General features: G+C 39.4%; 1 protein-coding gene across 1 annotated transcript in view; it reads left to right on the top strand.

Moving 5' to 3' along the window:
• The first annotated feature begins 1,421 nt into the window (after positions 1-1,421).
• Positions 1,422-20,488, top strand: part of lpgat1 (lysophosphatidylglycerol acyltransferase 1) — a 74,012-nt gene continuing 54,945 nt past the window's right edge. The window contains exons 1-2 of the mRNA XM_012869124.3: positions 1,422-1,957; positions 8,644-8,896. Of these exons, the coding sequence (XP_012724578.2) occupies positions 8,659-8,896 (238 nt within the window). The 5' untranslated portion in view covers positions 1,422-1,957; positions 8,644-8,658. The remainder of the gene's footprint in view (positions 1,958-8,643; positions 8,897-20,488) is intronic.

Consider the following 20,488-nt stretch of genomic DNA (forward strand, 5'->3'; position numbering starts at 1 on the left):
CTATGATATTAAAATTTTACATATGACAATTTACAAAAAAAGTTGAGAACAAAAATATGTAATATAATTTTTTAGAACTAGGGGCTAGTATTACATATTCTATCTATCTATCTATCTATCTATCTATCTATCTATCTATCTATCTATCTATCTATCTATCTATCTATCTATCGCCAAGCCAATTTTTATTTATAAGCACTTCAAAAACAGCACAGCTGACCAAAGTGCTGAAGAAATATGAACAGCATACATGGTAAACATATAAAATAAGTTACATTCAACTAGAGTAAAATACCATAGAAAACATGTAAAAATATAAGTAACTTGAGTAAAACACTTAAAAGATGTAAGAAACACGAATAAAACGAATGTGAGCTCTGTAATGCTATGTCAAAAGCTAATAAGAAAAGACTCATTTATAAAGAACATATTTGTCGTAACCAAAAATGCACAAGAGACAAAAACCTGGACTTTATGTTAAAGCCAGACTTCCTGTTTGTACACAAGCTTTGTTATTTTAATGTTATTTTGTATCTGCTGAGCTCATTGAGCCATTTGGAGTTAAAATGGACATACAGTAAAAAGTAGATATTGTCATTGGAAGTACTTTGTACTGTTCTAACATACTATATACACATTGACTGCTAGTATTGCTTTCAAGTTTAATCTTCATTTACAAAAAGTGTCTTTCATCGTTAGCGTATCTTGTCTTTAAAATACCAGAATTTGCACATAACCTTTTATTTTAGTCTGTCTGATAACATATTTCATATATTTTTCATCATATCAGCTGTTATAATTTGTTGCTCAGTACTTGAGTAGCTTTCTGACTGAATACTTTTTTTTATTCTTGAGCAATTTCTTGGCTTACAAGTAAAAATGTGTTGAAGTAGTGCTACTCTTCCTTTAGTACAATTATTAGCTACTGTGCCCACGTCTGGCAATTTTTAAAAATAACTTTATTATAATATTCTTTATAACATACAAAGAGACATAATATAAAATCAAGTGTAAATAAGTACAATGAACAGTGAACAATCGCCAGGGGTTTGAACAAAAAATAAAAAAAATAGTAATAAAGTAAAGCTACACATAACAGTATGTAAAGAGATCACATACATATTGTGAATGTAGAACATAACGATAAAATTTTAAATTTTTTTTTTTTTTGTTATTGAAGACAACGTAGAAAAATAAGTTATTGCTTCCTATAAAAAAAGAGATACATGAAGGGTTTAATCATAATATTTTTGGATATAAAACTTGGCCATCAGTAGTAACAGATTGCATAAAAACATCTGGCCATTTATAACAGCGAGTTAACCGCGGCTTCCGGTGCTCTTGTTTTGAAGGCGGGGTAGACCCACTTCCGGTCGTGTGCCGTCCTTCCTTTGTGTGCTTTGCCGCGGTGCGAGACAGGATCCGGAGAAAGATAACGGGTCCCCTCCAGCCTAGAAAAGGGGGGGAAAAAGAATCGCCGCTGCTCCTGTTTGATGCGCACATGTCCAGGCTGCGTTGCGCTCGTCCAACGGAGCAGCGCTGAGCTCGGGCCCCCGCTTTAGCATCATCCTCCTCCGCCGCCGTCGGACTGTGCGCCGGGAGAGCCCAGGCAGGAGCTAGCCGAGCTGATGGTGATGGTGATGATGATGCATCTGAGGATTTATCCCGGCGTCTCTCTGTGAGATGGAGCCAGCGACGTTCAACGGGAGCTGCTAACGGCGCCTGGGGCAGACCCGGATGGCTGGATGGGGGGAGAAGTAGCTCTGTCGCAACGGGGGTTTCTTGACCATTCTCGCCCTTTTTTTTTTTTCCTTTTCTTTTCGAAGCTCAGATCAGATTTAACAGACGTAACATGCCGACTAGCAGAGATAGCCATTTTTTAGCTTAGCATCACGGTTGATCTCGCTTCGCCCGGACCCCCTCGGCCGTCCTTGGATGCTTCAGTGACATTAATTGGGTGAGTGAACGCACAGCTAGCAGACTTTTTACTCCTCAACCAGAAGGGTGGGACTAACCCCCCTCTCCGGACGAGCCGCCGCAGTTTGAATCGGACCACCAGCGTCAAACTTACCGCTCGCTTCCCCCAGAAAAAAAAAAAAGCAGCACCCAAATAAAGGCCTTTGGTGCTAAATCTGTTCTTTACTCCACACCGACGCCGAAGCGTACAGGTGGTGTTTTCCGACGCGTTTAACGGCATCTTTGCCTATTTCCCCTCCTCCTCCTCCCGTTATGCTAACTCATACCGTCGCTAGCTAGCATGTTGCCAAGTAATGGACTTCGCCCCCTTTCCTCGCTCAACGGTCCCGTTTGCGCCGTTTTTTATTTTTATTTTTATTTTTTTTTTGGGTTGGGGTGCTCGCTGATTGCGACCAGCTTATCTTGGTTAATAAAATCCACATTTTTATTTTATTTTTTATTTTTTTTGAGTGATAATCGGAGCATAGCGTCCTCTACGCGTGCGCTGCATATAAATGCCCCGAAATAGCCTCAGCCGATTCAATTCCCGCAACCCTGGCCGGGCTCGTCGGCAGTCTGGAAGCGGTGCGGGTGATGGGTTTTTTGGGGGGGTTCAGGTCCACAGCCTGCTGGGTCCACGTTTCTATGAAATCTGTTATTGACTTCAGCCCTTATAAAACAGAATTGGTGAATTCTGCCCCCTTACAGATTATTTTTAGGTTAGTGTTTTCTTTTTTTTTATGTTTTATGCTATCAAGCGTTTTTTATTAAAGAAAATAGGGCTGGGCGATATGGATTAAAAAATAAATCTCCAATTTTATCATACTAAATCCGATTAATCGATTTTTTTCCCCCCTCCTTTTTTGTTTCATAAAAAGTGAAATTAAAGAAATTATTTTTAAAACCTTGCTTTTTATGTCAAGTATTTTGTCAGGGAGTTGACCTGAATTCAAAGTGCAACTAAAAACAAACTGTGAAACATGCTTGTAAAACAAGACGGCAGCCGTGCCATTATAAACAATGAAAATATAACAAAAACATTTGCTGCTAGTGGTATTACACATTGAGCTAAGAACAGGCTTCACTGCACTTGTGAACTTCAAACTAAGTTAAAAAAAAGTAAATAAAAAAAAAAGGTTTCCACTTAACAATATTTTGACAATACATTTACCTAAACACATATTCAGCATCACATGCTGTTCTCTTCATGGAAACCCAATGAGCGTACTGGCAAAATAAAATCCAGATTTTCCAAAAATGAAATCTTAAAGAATTGTAAATTCGAATTAATCGATTAAATCGATTTATCACCCAGCCCTAAAAGAAAATGCACAATGGTGCTGTTTTCAAATGGTGATTATATTAATTAAGCTATCCTAGCTGCTGTTGCCTTGTGTGGAAAAGTAATCGCCCCCTAAAACCCTCTGGGTAAAGAGGCCCTGACGTCACCGTGGAGGGATTTTTGGCCCACTCTTCTTTGCAGAATTGGTCGAAATCAGGGCGACAAATTTCAACCAGTTCCGAGTTCATTTAGACTTTAGACGAGCAACAAAAATTACCTGTAGAGAAAAGATGGTTGTAAATTTTAAACAATGATTGTTACTGTTTTTTATTAATCAGAATATTATTTTTATTAGTTTTGTTGAACATAAACTCAACCAACAAACAGGTCTGTGTGTTAAACAGTTTGACCAGTACTCAATGCTATGGTGAGATTCCTGAAAGTTTCTGGTTAAAGAAAAACAAAAGTATGATTTATATAAACTCTAAAACAAGTAATAAAATTAGATTATCTCAGTGCTGCAACTCTCTTCCCTTCCATATGGAGGCAAACCCACTTTAAACATATTACCGACACCTAAAGGACGCGTTTATCCATAGCTAAAAAACTAGCAGAGCTCTGCGATTTGGAAATTGCGTCTTTTAAAAATGTGATTATATTGCAAACGCGATTATTTATCCAGCCCTAGTTGAAATCTGATATATTGGAGGGTTTTACAGCAAGAACGGTCGGTTTAAGATCCTGCCTCCCTTTGATTTTGAAGGCTGAATTGGACTAGGTCACTCCAAAATCTTTATTTTTTATTTTATTTTTTGTGTGTGATGATGTTTCAGATCATCAGACACATTTTTATAGCAGACAAATATAGCCTGAGGTGTTGTTTTCGAATGATTTTATTTATTAAGGGGGGGGGGGGGTGTATCCTAACTAGTGTTGTCTTAAGAGCTAAAAGTAATGACCCCCCCTAAAACCTACTGGTAGAGAGTGTTTGACATCATTATGGAGGGATGTTGGCCCACTCTTCTTTGCAGAATTGTTACCACCTTGCAGGGTTTTAGAGCACAGATGGCCTGTTTACATCATGTCACGGCATCTCAGTACGACTTTTAAGGCTGGGCTTTGACTAGGCCACTCCAAAACCTTCATTCTCAGTTTTTTGAGGCAGTCAGCGACGGACATGCTGCTCTGTTTCGGATCATCGTCCAACTGGCTAAACCCGAGTGAGCCTGAGCCTTAGCGTCACAAAGTGACGGCCCTTCGCCTTCAGGATTTTGTGGTACAGAGAAGATGGTTCCATTAGTTACGGAGAGTTGAGTAGACCCAGACCATAACGCTACCGCGACCATGTTTGACCGTCGGTCTGGCTTTATTTCCCTGAAACAGTTTTAGGTTTTTGTCTCGGCAGTAAAAAGAACATCTTCCCAAAATGTTCTACTGTCCAAGGATAGGGTTGTCAAAAAGTGTGCAAAAGTGTGCTAATCAAAATGGTAGTTTTTACTTTACACATGTGGAAATGGATATATTTACAATACTTTAAAACACATTCATGCAATGGAAACCAATAAAGGATAAAAAAAGACGTTTTTATTTAAAAAATTAAATTCTATTGCAAAAATAGTCTAACTAAAAAAAAACAACTTAATTTTAAGTGTCAGTCAATAGTACAAAAAATGTCAAAGACATATAGATTGACTGCTGTGTTTGTTGTAAAAGGAATCTGGAAGTCACAAAGATGAGAAGAATCATGAAAAATACACAACCTGGGAACGTTTCTGTGCTTTTTGCGCCATCAGAGCCAAAGGTACCCAAGACAAAATTAAAATATCTGAAGAAATGGGGGGGGGGGGAAGTGTGTGGACCCAGACCCACCAAAAAGATATCTCTGACCCTCCTTTCTTATCTTTTTATATCAAGTCCCATCTGGGTACTTGGTGAACAACCATCAGGACATTATTTAAAAAGAACATGGACTGTTTACTCATCAATGCCCATTTTCTTGACCTTTTTGTCTTTCTTCCCCCTATTGCATTTTTTGGAACATGGGGTGCACCGGATTATCAATTTCTGAGAAAATGTAAGGATTTTAAGTGCCCCTATAGTCCAACAACTGTGGTAATTACGATGTCCCCACCAATCATGCGATTCAGCATCATAGCCACTAAAGATATACTTCATGTATGGGCATACATGTTCAACGTGCCTCAAATAACTTTTGCATCCAGAACGGGACTTGACGTTTATATCCTACCAAAACATGGCATCCAAGCGGCCTGTTGCGGGTCCCAAACTGCACACAATGACACACAGCAATGGTTATCGTGTTTTGATAATGTGCAGATCAGCTCGAAGCAAACGTAACCAGGTGGATCAGTTAAAAACAACCACTTTTGTTCATGATCATGTGTGGTTTTTTTTTAGAAATTAAAACTGCTTCAGTATTCAAAAGGCTCAATTTCCTGGATTAATTTGTCATTTTTAAATGTCAGTGGTGCAACTTAATCCATTCCAGATTGTTGAAAATTGCATGGTGACATCTAAAAAGAGAAAGATAAACAAAAAAAGTCTGAAAACATCAGCGGTAAAATCAACGAGTTTGTCGTTCTGTGATGATTTATTTACAGTCTGATGTACGCGAATTGCCAGGAGGATCTAAAGAGGTCATAAACCGAGAAAGAAGCGATAACTAAACTCTGTCACAAATTAGAAAGCAGCTGGGAGTTTCAGAGTGGTAAAAAATGCTTTTTGGAGGAACTGAAATGCAATCGTGACAAAGAACTGCTATTTGATGTGTTTTTGTTTTTTTTAAGGTAGAAATATAGGAGAGCGGTTTCTTCTTTTAAAACGCCGAGAAATTGCGACCGATTTTATTATGTTTGCCTTGTCAAGCTATTTTCATAGAGCTGCAGATGATTGATACCAGTATAGGTCAGAGCTTCCTTGACTTGAGGCTGTTTTCCATCAAGGTCAGGAAATATTTGTCAGAAAAAGACAGTGGACATCTTCTTTTTAATTTTGAATATGTGACCCCAAATTAGGTTGTTTTGAACAAAATCGCGTTCACAGAAAAGAGATTAAAGTAATATTACACACTCCACATTCGCCCTCCGGAGTCTCTGCTGCCCCTTGTAAAGATGGCTTAAAAAGCTTCAAAAACAAAGGAAACATCCCACGTTTAATTCATGTTTTATTTTAGTAGAGGTCTTAAATAGGTGATGATATATTTTCCCAATGACGCAGTGTCCTGTTGCCTTCAGCTCACAGGGTCTCTGCAGTGTTTTGGTCTGAATGCTGAGATGTTGGAGGAAGATTGTAGATTTTTCCCTTGATTCGGGTATAATTCTTGTACCGCCACCCAGCTTAACCCAGTGGAGGGAGAAACAAGCCCACAGCATGATAAATCCTCTACCATACCTAACACTGGGCACGAGATATGGCATGCAGATCTTCCCTGTACTTCTCTAACAGCAAACTTACCATGTATTAAAGTTTCTAATCATTGCTCTGATCGTAGATTAGGGGGGCCAACTTTAGGCTCGTTGTTTTCTTGTAGCCAATTTCCTGTCTTGAAGATGAACCTTAATCTCTGCGTCGATTGACTGGCACGTTCTCTGGTCTTTCCGGGTTTGAAGAAAAATAGGCCTCGGTATCACGTCGTATATTCGTACTCTGATGAAACAGTAACTCCTGTGTTGGTAAATTAAAAACTCCCAGAAGCATTGGTCAATTTAAAGTGCAGCGGGGATTACATAAATGGTTTGGTCCAGTTTAATTTACAGGGATCGTTATGGCTGTCAAAGTTCACGGTGGTTTTGGTAGCAGTGTTTCCTTAATTGGACATTTTCTCTCTACCTTTGAATAAATGTACTCAAATTTAAGGTCGTTTATTTATTTTTTTCTATGTGTTATGGAGTAAAGATCCATGATGTAGCGACATTAATGTCGTTATCGGCCGATGTTGGCCAGTTTTTAAACATATTGCAGGGTTTCCACCAAGCCTAGTGGGTCGCGAGGCTTTACCACTTAGCTATATAATACACTGGAGTGCTGATTTTGCCGAAAAACTGAAGTCACTGGCCGCCATCTTGCTACTCCCTACTCTTACAGAATCCCATAGGATTTGGTTGCAACAACAAGCAGTTTTCTGGCTGTGTGAAAACGTTTCACAGGTAATTCTACAGTCAGTGGATGTAATAACACTATCAACTACTAGGAAATTAGGTGCTGAAATATTTTACATGTTATTCATATTAAATATATATATATGTGTATATATAAGTATGTGTATATGTATATATGTATACATATATGTAAATATATGTTTTTATATAGTGTTATTTATATATTTATAAATGTTATATATAAATATTTAAATAAATAAAATGCTAAATATTTCAGCACATGACTTTCTCAGTACTTGATAGTTTTAGAACATAAAAGTATATGGCATTTGACATTTTAAAAGTTTTAAGCCCCCCCTGAACATGAGAAAATCCTCGTTATTCGATGCTGTAGCGCACATATTCCCTAGTTACTGGAGGAAAATAGGGAGTACCAATATGGCGGCTGGTGGCTTCAAAGCGACTCGTTCTAACAGCGGGCGATTAGCACTCCAGTGTATAATGTTGCTCAGTGGGCTTAACCCCCCACCCGGCGCGAGGCCAAGCGTCGTCTGTTTATTTTAAATGCGTCAACGTTTGAGAGCGACATAAAGCGGTGAATAAAGTTCCCGTCTCTGAGAAAACCTTCTGGTCTAAATAGCTAACACGTTAGCCGTTATTAGCTCGACACATGTCCAGGTGTCATGTTGGCACGTAACACGCAATGTCAGCATAGTTTTGACAACTTTTAAAACTCAGCAGTGTTGTTGTTGTTTTTGTTTGCAGTGTAGGCAAAAATGTAGAATGTATATAACTATATAAATATAAATATCGCTTATTGCCCATAACGGTAATATCAATATGGTGTCAATACTGGCCCCAACTTTCATGTCGGTGCATTCCCTAATCATGAGTGTGTCTGGACTGAATTGTTTATTTTAAGGCTTTTTACTTATCTTTATCAGGGGTGAAATAGTTGTGGAGGGCGGTGCATTCCTGTTAAAGACAACTCCCAAATAGTTATGTGATTAGTTTTGGGATAGATGGTGACCAATTACAGAAACATAAACCAGAGCAAAAAAAGACTGGAAACCAGTCAAGGAAGGAATGTGATATAAAACAGACTTTATTGGTGGACTTTCTTTAATAGTTTCTGTTCTTTGTAGAAAGTTGCTTTTCTGTATTTACTGACTAAAGTTTTTCTCATCTGCCTATAAGTTTAATAAATAAAATAAAAGGAAATTTCCCTAAACTTTGAAGTATGTCTGATTCAGCTTTGACATGACGTTCTCCGCTTTGTGTCCGCAGACGGTGCGCTTCAGGATGGCACAGCTGTTGGACAGTGCCGGCAAACTGAGCTGGGTCCTCTTCAATTCGGTGTTCCGCTTCACCTTCATGTTCCTCAACAACTGCGTGGCCATCCCGTCCTACTGCCTGTACCTGCTGCTCCTCCAGCCGCTGAGAATATGGGACAGCTCCGCTTTCTGGCACATCGAAGGGGTCATGTTCAAGTGGCTGCTGGCCATGGTGTCGTCGTGGGGCTGGATCGCCGGTTATACAGGTGAGGCGTGGGTTTCTTTTAAAAATACAAGCACTGGGGGATTAAGTTAGCAGCGAATGAGACAAACAGGTGGTTGAATGCAAATGAGATGGATGAAGAACATTTCAAATATCATGCAGATTATTTCTTCTTTTACGTCAGGTTCCTAATCACCGATCCGACTAAATTCATACATTTTCACCCGACATGGTTCAGGTATCTGAGTTTGATGTCTTTGCTGCCTCTGGGGCGGCGGGGGGGGGGGGGGGGGGGGGTATCCGGAGGTGAGCAGGCCAATGGTGGCGTCTCAGCTGAGAGAGCAACGCTTACAAGTTGCTAGGAGGCGAACATGGAAAGCAACAAAGCTCAACCGATGAATAATTTAATGGGTTCAGGATGTGGAAAAGCAGTCGCGTGTTGAGATATGTTTATCTATGTGTGTGTTAAAGGTATTTGCCTGTATGATATGAGCGTTGACCAACATTTAATTTCGATTATTAGATGTCATCAGTGTTCTTTCTGTTTTTAACTGGATCTTTATGAAATGTTGTGGTTTAAAGCTATAGTTGGTGATACTGTACACAAACACTTTTTGTTATACTGGGTAAAATCCTCCTTCCATCCTGAAAGTAGTAAATACATTTATGTATTCAGAAAAAGGAGGTTAAAAAAATGTTCTCTGTGGGAACTGCAGGCCTGTAAAAACTTTGAACTCTTCTGCTGTTCGATCCGAAGAGCGGGGATTTGTCAGAATTTTGTCCTGTCTACACCCATACACGTTATCTACTCACCCCCCTCTGTCCCTTAAGTTCTGGTGGTATCACCTTACCTATTGGTTGTCCGACTTGCCAATCACTCTGACGCGCTCACGTAACGCCAGTGTCCGTGCTCGTTCATTTCTAGTTTCTGCTTGCTGGCTGCGCATGCACACTTCTCTAGTGTTTATTTATCTGGTTAGCTTAGCGGCTAGGTTAGCGGGTAGGTTAGCGGTTAGCTTAGCGGCTAGGTTAGTGGTTAGCTTAGCGGCTAGGTTAGCGGTTAGCTTAGTGGCTAGGTTAGTGGTTAGCTTAGTGGCTAGGTTAGTGGTTAGCTTAGCGGCTAGGTTAGCGGTTAGCTTCGCTGTTAGCCGTTCATTGTAGCTCCACTGCTCTCAGCGTAGACTTTTAACGTGGCTGTGAGTCGCAAGAAGTGAACCACGTTCATGTTTATGAGAAGAAAAGGAAGGCCTCAGTGGAAAGAAATATGACCAGAATGGATTTATTTTTACTTTATTTATTTTTACGTAATCCCCCTGAAGAGCGGAAGAGCCGGTAAGACCGTCTTGCGCTTGCGCAGTTATTCAAAAAGGGACTTGGGGAAACTTCCGGAAAAATAGAAGACCCTAGCTTTAATTGTCTTGATCTGAATTACTCTATAGGGTTCAATCTTTTCGCTTTTGTTTTTTTCTTTGTAACACGGCAGAATAAAGGAAGTAGTAGGTCTTAAGCACAATCCCAATATAAAGTGTTTTCCTTGCTACAGATTTCTATTGTTTTTGCTTTTTTGTTAATCGTATTTAAATACTTCTGATTGTCAAAGAATATTTCATATCAGACAAAGATAATTTAATTCAAGTCAAAATGCAGTTTTCAAGTGACGGTTTCATTTGTTAAAGAGAAAAGGTTGTCCAAATAGGTTGATTTGGATTGCCGTATTTGATAAAGGCTCCCTTTTTATCACTTTGTGAATCATTCTTTTGATTCAGCTTCATTAGCTACCCCCTTGATTAATGCCCCGAAAACAAGAGATCACTTGAATGAGCCTTGTCTGACAACACGAAGTAGACCAAACCATCTCATAAAGTCGCTCTCCATGCCCCACTCTAAATAAATCAAACAGATTGGAGACAAAATGATTGATATCTAGTCTGGAAAAGATTATAAATCCATTTTGGTATCACTTTACAATAAGGCTCCCTTTATAAAGGCTTATAAATGGCTTGGTAGATATGTTATTAATTAATCTGTAAACACTTTATAAACCATGAACTGTTTATTATGCATTAATAAAGGGGAAAACACCTTTTTTTCCCCCTCAATTTGCTAGGTAAAATGCTGACGAGAGGATTGTGATGGTGTTGCTTCATGGGCCACCTTTTTAAGAGTTGAACCACTTTTTTATCTTTGTATCTTTAAATGCTGGACTGATATCTTTAATCAACTGCCTGAGTTTGTTTTAAAGCGTTTTTACATAACAAAGGTGTTATTTTGATGGGCATATATGAGCCTTGCTACATCTCTGAACGAAGGCGGTCAAATGCAACTAAACGGACCCAGGACACGGTCGCATGTGGTAAAGTTTTCCCAACTCAAACACGAGGTATTAAATGTTTGCTGTTGCTTCGCCGCTCTAAAGGATCCCTTGTTTGCGTTGCTCTCAGACATCACAAAATGAACTCGGGCGTGATAGAAAAGCAAAGATTAGGAGTGTAATCGCCAGCAGGAGACAAAGTATCGGTTGGCAGATTAAATTGCAGTTTCAGGTAAAAAAAAAGGCTCTCTTCTCTTCGCCTTATAAACCCAAACCAGGTGGGAAAATTATTATTATTAAATTTTTTTTTTGTGCTTAAATCTGAGTTTCAAACCATCAATGCGAGGCAACATTTAAATGCTCTTTCTTGCATTGACATTTTTCTGTGCAGTTGGAGTCGAGCATTAATGCTGATGTTTCGCAACTCCAGGGATGGCTGTCAAATAAAAAAAAGAAGAAGTTGATGTTAAATCCTGTTATCATCTTGGCTGGAGCTGCAGAACAGTGGTGCTTTGTAAATATCGGATAACTTAATCAGTGCTAAATGGGTCCTGTCAACTTGTGTACGCTATGCTCTGAATGTTTAATGTCAATCATTAAGCGAGAGGAGGTGAATGCACTTAAAGCCCTCGGTGTGTTTATCACTGGATGGTGCTTCAACTTTAGCTTGAAACTCAACCAAGTGTTGCATCCTGTTTTCCTAATTGGATGCAGAGTGGCGGGAGCTGCAGGAGCCCCGCGCGCCGGGCTATCCCTCTTATTCTGCTTGTGGACATGCTGCCCATGCCAGTCGTGGAGCTCAGCTCAGCTCAGCTCTCTGTGAGTTGGGTGCAAAATGCAAGTCGCCCATTTATGAGTAATGCAACTGAGCCTAATTGGTTCGAAGATGCTCGTTTGACTGGAGGGTCGGTGGGGACCCGGCAACCGTTACGTCATGCCTGCTGCCGGCTCCATGGCCGCGCTATTTTATTCTAACATCACCAATCAGATGATCACAGGTGATTTATGAAGGCTATATTTAAGAACAAGGAGAGTCCGTCTGACTCCTTTTTTCTTCTTGGCGTTCTTGTAGAGAGTAACTTTCTAGTAGGGCTAAACAATTAATCGCATTTTCAATATAATCGCGATTTTAAAAAAACGCAATTTCCAAATCGCAGAGTCAGCAATTTTTGGCTATGTAACAATTAGGGAATTAGACGCGTCCATTAGGTGTTGGTAAAATGTTTAAAGTGGGTTTGCCTCCACATGGAAGGGAAGACAGTTGCAGCAGTGAGATAATCTAATTTTATTACTTGTTTTAGAGTTTATATAATCATACATAGCATTAAGTACAGGTCAATCAGTTTAATACATAGACTTGCTTGTTGGTTGCACTTTATGTTCAACAAGAATTGATGTCCAAATCAATTAAAAGCTGTTCTCTTTAATAATATTCTAATTAATAGAAACATTAAAAGTTCTTGTTTTGAATAGTCCTTGTTTACAAATGTCTTTATTTAGACGCCATTTTTGTTGCTTGTGGTTAACGCAGAGAAAAGTCAAAATTGCAATTTTGGTTAAAATATATTGTAGGCAGAACGCAATCATTTCTGCTCTGAGTTTAGATGCTGCGTGTCTTTTAGCAACTAATTTGCACAGCGAGGAAACAAAATGATTTGTTGTTTGTATATGTTTAAAAAGACATGATAAATTAAACTGGGGAAAAAAATCGCATTAAATCGCAATATTAAGAAAAAAAATCGCAATTAGATTATTTTCCAAAATCGTTCAGCCCAACTTTCTAGAGATGCCTGAATCTGCAGGGGAGCACTAAAAGTTTCTATCGTGCCCGTTAGGAACCCTATTGGGCAACGGGTTGTACTTTGACTCTGCCTGAAGCCCTCTTCTGATTGGAGTTGGAAACGTTTTTTTCACCCCGTCGGTCAAGAACTCCACGCCGGAGTCACAGCGGGAGCCGCGGAGCTAAGAGGAGGGAAGATTTCAGGGTGTTTTGCATGAGTGGGCGGTCTGTCAGACCTGCGAACGAAGATCAAAGCTATCGCTGAGCACACAGGCGTTGCACACTTGTTTTCCAGCTAGTAGTTGCACGTCCCGGTCTTTGATCAGAGTGGTGTTTGAATAGGAAACGGTGTAACATGGATCTTGATCTCTTTGCATACGTGAATTTAACCAGAGCAGCTGATGTGTCTGCAGCCCACTCAGCCCACTCCTTTGGCCTCTCTTAATTCCCCAGAGTGTTTTCTGCCAGAAACCAGACTAATTATTCCTTGTTTATTAAAAAAGATCAGCGATTTAATTTTTTTTTTTTTGTTGATTCACAAATCATTTAGGTGTTTTATATATGTTATTTAAATCTCTACTTAAGGAACAATACCCAAAATGCTGGACACTTCCTGGTCACATGACCACCTTTTTTTCTTCTACTCTACGGTATATACAGAGTTTAGATATTTTAACCAACTAATTGGATTAAAGCATCTTCCATGTTTTAATTACCCAGTGTTTCAGAACCTTAGCACAATCAACACAGTCTGGAAATGTAGAAGTTTCATTTGAGTTTTTTCCTGGTCTGGAGAACGGAGGAACATAAAAATGGAGCAGAGAAACTCCAGCCTCTGGGCTTTATACGGATCTCCAAACTCCTATTTGGCTCGCCTGGGAATTTTTAAAAGAAACAAAAAAAAAAAAAGAAAAAAGGAAAGGTTATTGACAGCCTACGGTGTTTCTGTAATAAAGTTGATGGCTAGGCATAAATCCCAGTCAGGATTGAGGTCAGTGAACACACCGCCGGAGGTCAAGCCTGAATGACAGGTGTCCATCATGCCAATTATGCTTTAAAAAAAAAATAAAAAAAGAAGGAAAGAATCATTTTAGGATTTACATTTTAACCTGCTTTTAGCATTTTGTGTCGGTAGCTAACACAGTTTCCACTGCTAAAGTAAACAGCAGCCTCCTCCTTTATCCTCTAGAGAATACAGATCCTGGCCTACGTTCACACTGCAGGTCTTGATGCTCAATTCCGATTTTATTTATTTAATTATTTATTTATTTATTTTGGAAGTGGTTGTTCATACTACAATTAAATACGGCCGCCATCATACTTTTTTCTGAACGGTTCAAGACCCGCATGCATGGATAACAGAAGGCGGTGTCACAGAGCAGCTCGCTGTTTGTGGCAGTAATGGCAAATAAAATTCTTTGTAGAAGAGTTCAATAAAGTTTTGGCAGAAAAACCTCTAAAAAATAAAAAAAAATGTAAATACTGACCGACATCTCTGCTTGTTATTAATAGAAAGCTGATGAGCAATGGAAGCTGATGCTATGATGTGGTCTTAATATCAAGACAAATTAATGTAAGAAAAACGGTCTCTTATGGAGCGTGCCACATATTGAAGTGGCATAAAATTTTTATTTATTTTTTTTTTTTTTTTGGGGGGGGGGGGTGGTGAAAAGATTGGAATTCGGCCACACTGCCGTGGAAAAGATGGATATGGGTCGCATATCCAGGCAAAAAGATCGTATTTGCGTCGCATTTCCCTGCAGTCTGAACGTCGCCTTAGGTTTGCAAAAATGTTGCCAACATTTCCTAATTCAATTTGTTTCAGCATATGTAAAGTTATGGAAGCCCATAAAAATATGGGCTTCCATAACTTTGCTGTAACACGTTCAGACCTCCAGCCATCTTCTGTATATGCTCCTGGTTAGTTCACCCCTTCACCTGTTGGACCAGTTGTCCCCCAGCCACTGGCGTGACATACCGGGGCTGCGTGGCATGCAGATACAAAAACAGCCCGAGGGCGAAGGATCAGGACACACTGAAGCCCAGTTAGTTAACCGTTTCCTTTTTTCTAGAAGCTTTTTACATTTCTGTGCTGTCGTATTTATTCTTAATCGCCTTGGTGACGCTAAAAATACTCTTTTAGAGCTTTGTTTCTGTGGCGATAACGTCCACACCAAAGATGTGTGGAAGGTTGTTATTATCGGTGCGTTCGCTGATCAGAAAAAAAGATCGTTTGGTTCTGGTTGCTAGCCGATTTCTCCAGATATTCCCAGCTTGACGCATAATCCTGCAGATCGCCGCGTAATCTCTTCACAAGTTCTGCTGAATTCAAGACTTCTGCCGCTGCGAAGGGAACCTGCAGCATATTGGACAGCCAGATCTGCAACATGTTGCTGCAAACGCTGAAAGACCTGAATGTTCTGTCTTTAATACCTGACTCCACATTCAGATCATCACACAAAAACTGTACAGCAGAAGAGAGAGACACTCATCAGAAGGGGAAGGTACTGTGCAATTGTTAGTAGATAATAAGGCATAGTCAGAGAAAAATGAAGTGTTCAAGTTGAATGTACCAAACAACACTTCCTGAAAAGCTACGAAGTGCACAAGTGGGCCAATTTTATAATACCAAATCTGATTAATGGATTTTTATTTTTCCCCCTGCTGCTTTTCGTTTCACAAAAAGAAATGAAATAAGTGATTTTTAAAAACCTTTCTTTTTATGTCAAGCATTTCGACTGGAAGTTGACCTGAACTCAAAGTGCAACTTAAATGCAAGCTGTGAAACAAGATGGCGGCCCTGTAAACGGTGGAAATACACCAAAATGTTTGCTACTAGTGGGATTACTCAGGGACGCAATGAGCTAAACTTCACTTCACCTGTGTAGCTTCAAACTAACTTAAAAAATAAGTAAATGAATAAATTAAAGGGCCTCGTCTTATGGTAAATTTGACAATATATTTTCAACATTTGTTCAGCACTGCATGCTATTCTCTGCATGGAAGCCCAATGAGTGCGTTGGCAAAAGAAAATCCTGATTTCTTTTCCAAACATTGAATGGTTAACTTCTGATTATTCGATTAAATTGATTAATTGGTCAGCCCTGCGACAAAGCCGGCCAGGGAAATACGCCCCCGATGAGAAAGATGTCTGGCTTTCTGATTGGCAGAAGACAACGCGTGGATTAATGAAGCAGTTTTAAATTGAATTAAATCCTGGAAATCAGTGATGGTTGAAGCCTGACTGGCTTCAACCATCACCATTTAACTGTGTTAAATCCAATCATCATCTGAGTTTAATTAGTCATCTGCCTTTTTATGGAGCAAGGATGGTCGGACTAATCATTGCCGGGCAGTAGGAATCAAAGCACGCTCTGACTCCTCCTTACCTTGAAGCTGCAACAGGCTCTCCTTTTCATTCGTTAAATCCTCCTTACGCCCACAAAGTGTTACCAGTCACTGGACTGCGTAGGTTTGGCCCAGCTCATATGTGAGTGACACTTCCTTGACCATCCTGAATTATGTTAATTAATTAATTAATTTCCCCCAGAAACGGGTCATTTTGGCTGCTGGATTAAAATCAAGGTAACATTATTCTGCTGCGGCAGGTCCAGCGTCTCGCTTGTACATTCTCCTGAAATGTCTCGTCTGCGTCCAATAGCTTTGCGCGCTCGATCTGGAGGCCAACACACTTTGTTAAATGTTTAATGTGGACTGTACATGGAAGCATAGTGTAGGCTGCTTGTAAGTCATGTCTTCTAGTACAAGTGAAGGAGTGAGCCACTTTAGAGTAATGGGCCCCCGCCGCTCCATGCTTCGCTGAGAGGGCGATCGCATGAATGGGGAAATAACATCTCTTTGGTTTTCAGGCCCTACGTGAGTGGAGCATTACGTGGGAAATCTATTTTTCACCGGTGTATCGTAATTGATACAACGCACAAAAGAGCAAATGGATGGCACCAAATTGTCTTTAATGCAAATTAATGGTGGAAAGAAACTGAAGGCGGATCATCAGCCATGTTTGCTTCCTTGACTCTTTTTTTTATTAAGGTACAGAGATGTGAAAAAAAACCCTATTTGGCCCCTTCTGTTTTTCACTCGTTTTGTCACACAGGTCATCACACACAATTTCATATCTGAGAAGGATAACTTGAGTAAAAGCAAATCGCAAGAGGTGGTTTCAGCAACCGGTCCCTATGTGGAAGAGTAATCGGCCTAAGCCAAATAAAAAGGTTGTGCCATCCTTGGGGGCAATACCTGCAATCGTTTGCAGTAACGGGCATTGAGTATTTTACACCAACCCGAAGCAAAGTTGGCACGCCCTTCTTTGCAGGATTGTTTTAGTTCAGCCATATTGGAGGATTGCTGAACACAAATGAGCTGTTTTCTAAGGTCACCCTGCAGCATCTCAGTCTGATGTAAATCGCAAACCGCCAGTGTCGTCACAATATCACTGACTGCAATCACAAAAGGCTGCTTGGGCGCAATATATAATAGCATATTTCGTGTGGCAGGCATTTACAGTCTGCGTATCGATATTTCATTTTGACAGTCGTCTAAATGCAGTGTTGTATAGTAACAAAGTATAAATACTTCACTACTGTACTTAAGTATATTTTGGAGTACTTTATACTTTCCTCAAGTATACATTTTTTTGATAACTTTCACTTTTTCTTCACTATATCTTCGAACTTAATTGCATACTTTTACTCCGATACATTTTCAATGTTTGGTTTAGTTACTCGTTACACAAAAAAAAGAGAAAGAGAGAGAGAGAGACGCACGCAATTTGTATAGATTACTTGAAGAAGGAAAACTGAAAGCTTACAAAAAGGTTGTATTTTCTATTTAAACTTGGTCTAAATGTCTCCTGCACTTGGTTGTATATATTATTTTAAATGAATTTGACCTTCAAAGTTTACCAAAATGTAAAAAATGTCATTCAAACTGCATTTGCTTTGTTTTACTTTTTACTTATACTTTTTATTACATTACTTGAGTACATCTATTTTTACAGTAATTTTCATACTTAAGTACAAGACATTTCAGATACTTTAGGACTTTTACTCAAGTAATATTTCAGTCAGTGACTTGGACTTTTACCAAAGTCATATTTTGGAGAGGTACTTATACTTTTACTTGACTCCGAGATTTCAGTACTTTATACAACACTGTCTAAATGTTGCTTATGCCCAAATCTGATGAATATCTTCAGTGGCTGAGATGATTTAACCACCGTGAATGGTGAGGACAACATGTAATGGTGTCAGGAATCTTTCTCTTCATCATAATTGATATTGACAAAACAATATATAGCAATTGAATATCTTCCTGTCCAGCTCTACTGTGGACTTTTGACTGGGCGACTTCACGTTTTTTTTTTTTTTTTTTTTTTAACTCAAGTCATTCAGAGGTCAACTTCACAACCTCAGGTTTCACAAACTGAGGGTGGGACATTCTCCAGGATTTCCTCCTCTGGAGAAGAATACAAGGTCCTATCGGTTCCAGCACAGATGCACAAAGTAGCGCTTCTGCAGGTCGTTCCTCCCAGCTGCTGTTAGACTTCATAGTCTCTGCTGCTCACACAACATAATAATTGTTTACAACATGCTAATGGTTGTACGGGTTCTGATCATGAATCGTTTTCTTACTGTCTCTGCCTTTGCTACTCCGTACTATCATGTATATTGCATGTTATCCCATATCATCCAGTAAATAGGCAGTAAACAGTTTAACTTTTTTTTTACCTGGGTATGCCATGTTATAAATAATTCTGCAATACTTACTGTAGTATTTATTTTTACTTTTTTTATTTATTTTGACCTTTCTGATAAGCTCATTCTGTTGCTTTAGAGCTAACTTTTTAGATTCATTACTAAAAATTGTGTGTAATCTGTGATTTTTGCCAAATTTCCTCATTGTGGGACAATGTGGGAGTTTCTTATCTTAAGTTGTCCTGGTTTTTTCGCCAAAGCACAGCAGTCACAGACCATCATAAAGGGTCCTCACCAGGAATTTTTGTCAGAGTAGCGATGGATTCCTTGCAGGGGTGGTGCGGGTCTGTTGACTCACTGCTTCGGTATGCATTCATGCAGTGCAGCGCTGCGTGGTGACAGGGTCTTCACCAATAGTTTTTTTTTTTTAACAGGGTTGTGGGCTTCACATATGGTCCTTGGGGGCCACCTGTTGCCCATGGGCATCATTTAGGTGACCTCTGAGCCAGCGCTAGCTTGTGTTTATTGAAGAGGTTTATAGCTGCGCTGACACACGTTCACCAGGTTTACTATATGACTTTTCTATGTTGCTCTTAAACATCTATGTTGTACCAACTGTTATGTAACGGTTTAATTTCAGCGTAACTTTGATAACTTTCAGCGTAACGAAGGTTTTTCTTTCCACTGTCGCTTCATGCTTGCTCATTATGAGGGATTGCAGCAAAGCCAAGGACAATGCAGACGACTCTTCCTGTGGCTCTACGCTTCTCCAGGAGTGAATGCTGCTTGTCGGGACTTTGAAGCAATCAACTGGTTCCCTTATATAGGAAACTTTTGACCAAGCTGTATAATATGATTGAATTTGACTTTGTAAAGTGCCTCGAGATTAGGGCTGGGCTGGATATCATCTAGGATGAGCAAATACGATATGATTCTCGATACATGGCTCACGATATGATATTATTCTTGATATAGCTCAGCTTGATTTGATTTGACTCCAATATTGATATTTATTACTTTTAAATTAATGCCCAAAGTCTTTCAATCAACAAAACCAGCCGAATGTTATATTTATGTTCAGTTTATTGAACACTGATATATTAACCGGAAAATAAATCGCATTTGGTTAAATGCATTTAATGTATTACAGAAAACCAAAATGTGCCCAAACGTCTGATTTTTAGGGACGAAGGCGCTTCTAAAATCCTGTCGGCCATTCTAAACATTCATCTCACTTGCACTAATTTGCTGTGAACAGTGCGCTGTAATAACGCCCCCTAGGGGTTGGGAGGTATATCAATATTGAAAGTCAGAATATCGATATTAAATTGTTTTTAAAAACATCAATATTAATCTTTGTATCGATTTTTATGCACAGCTCTACTCGAGATGACATGTTTCATGAATTGGCGCTATATAAATAAAATTGAATTGAATTGAAATGCGCTGGCGAGAACCGTGGGGAAGCCCAGACCCTCAGAATCCTGTCATTGGGCTGTCAAGCTAATAACAGCTATCGATAGCTTGTACTGTCCATTGGTGCACTGATGCACATTCAAGAGCTTTACTGAACTTTTTATGCTCCTCTCAAACATCCATATCGTACTGTTAGCTTAGCGTGTAGCACCATAAATTAATTTTTCTGGTTTGTCTGCTTGGCAGACAAAGTTCCTCCAATGAACGCTTTTGTGTTCAATTTTAGGTTAATCATTTAATTAACTGAAAGTACCGGGTTGAACTAAAACCATCATTTTAAAAAGTGTTGTTTGCATTCACCCCGCCTATATTTGTCTGGTGTAATCATCTGGAACATTTAGGCGTGGCGCTTAG

The sequence above is a fragment of the Fundulus heteroclitus genome, chromosome 15 (genome assembly GCF_011125445.2).
Source record: "Fundulus heteroclitus isolate FHET01 chromosome 15, MU-UCD_Fhet_4.1, whole genome shotgun sequence".
NCBI lineage: Eukaryota > Metazoa > Chordata > Actinopteri > Cyprinodontiformes > Fundulidae > Fundulus > Fundulus heteroclitus.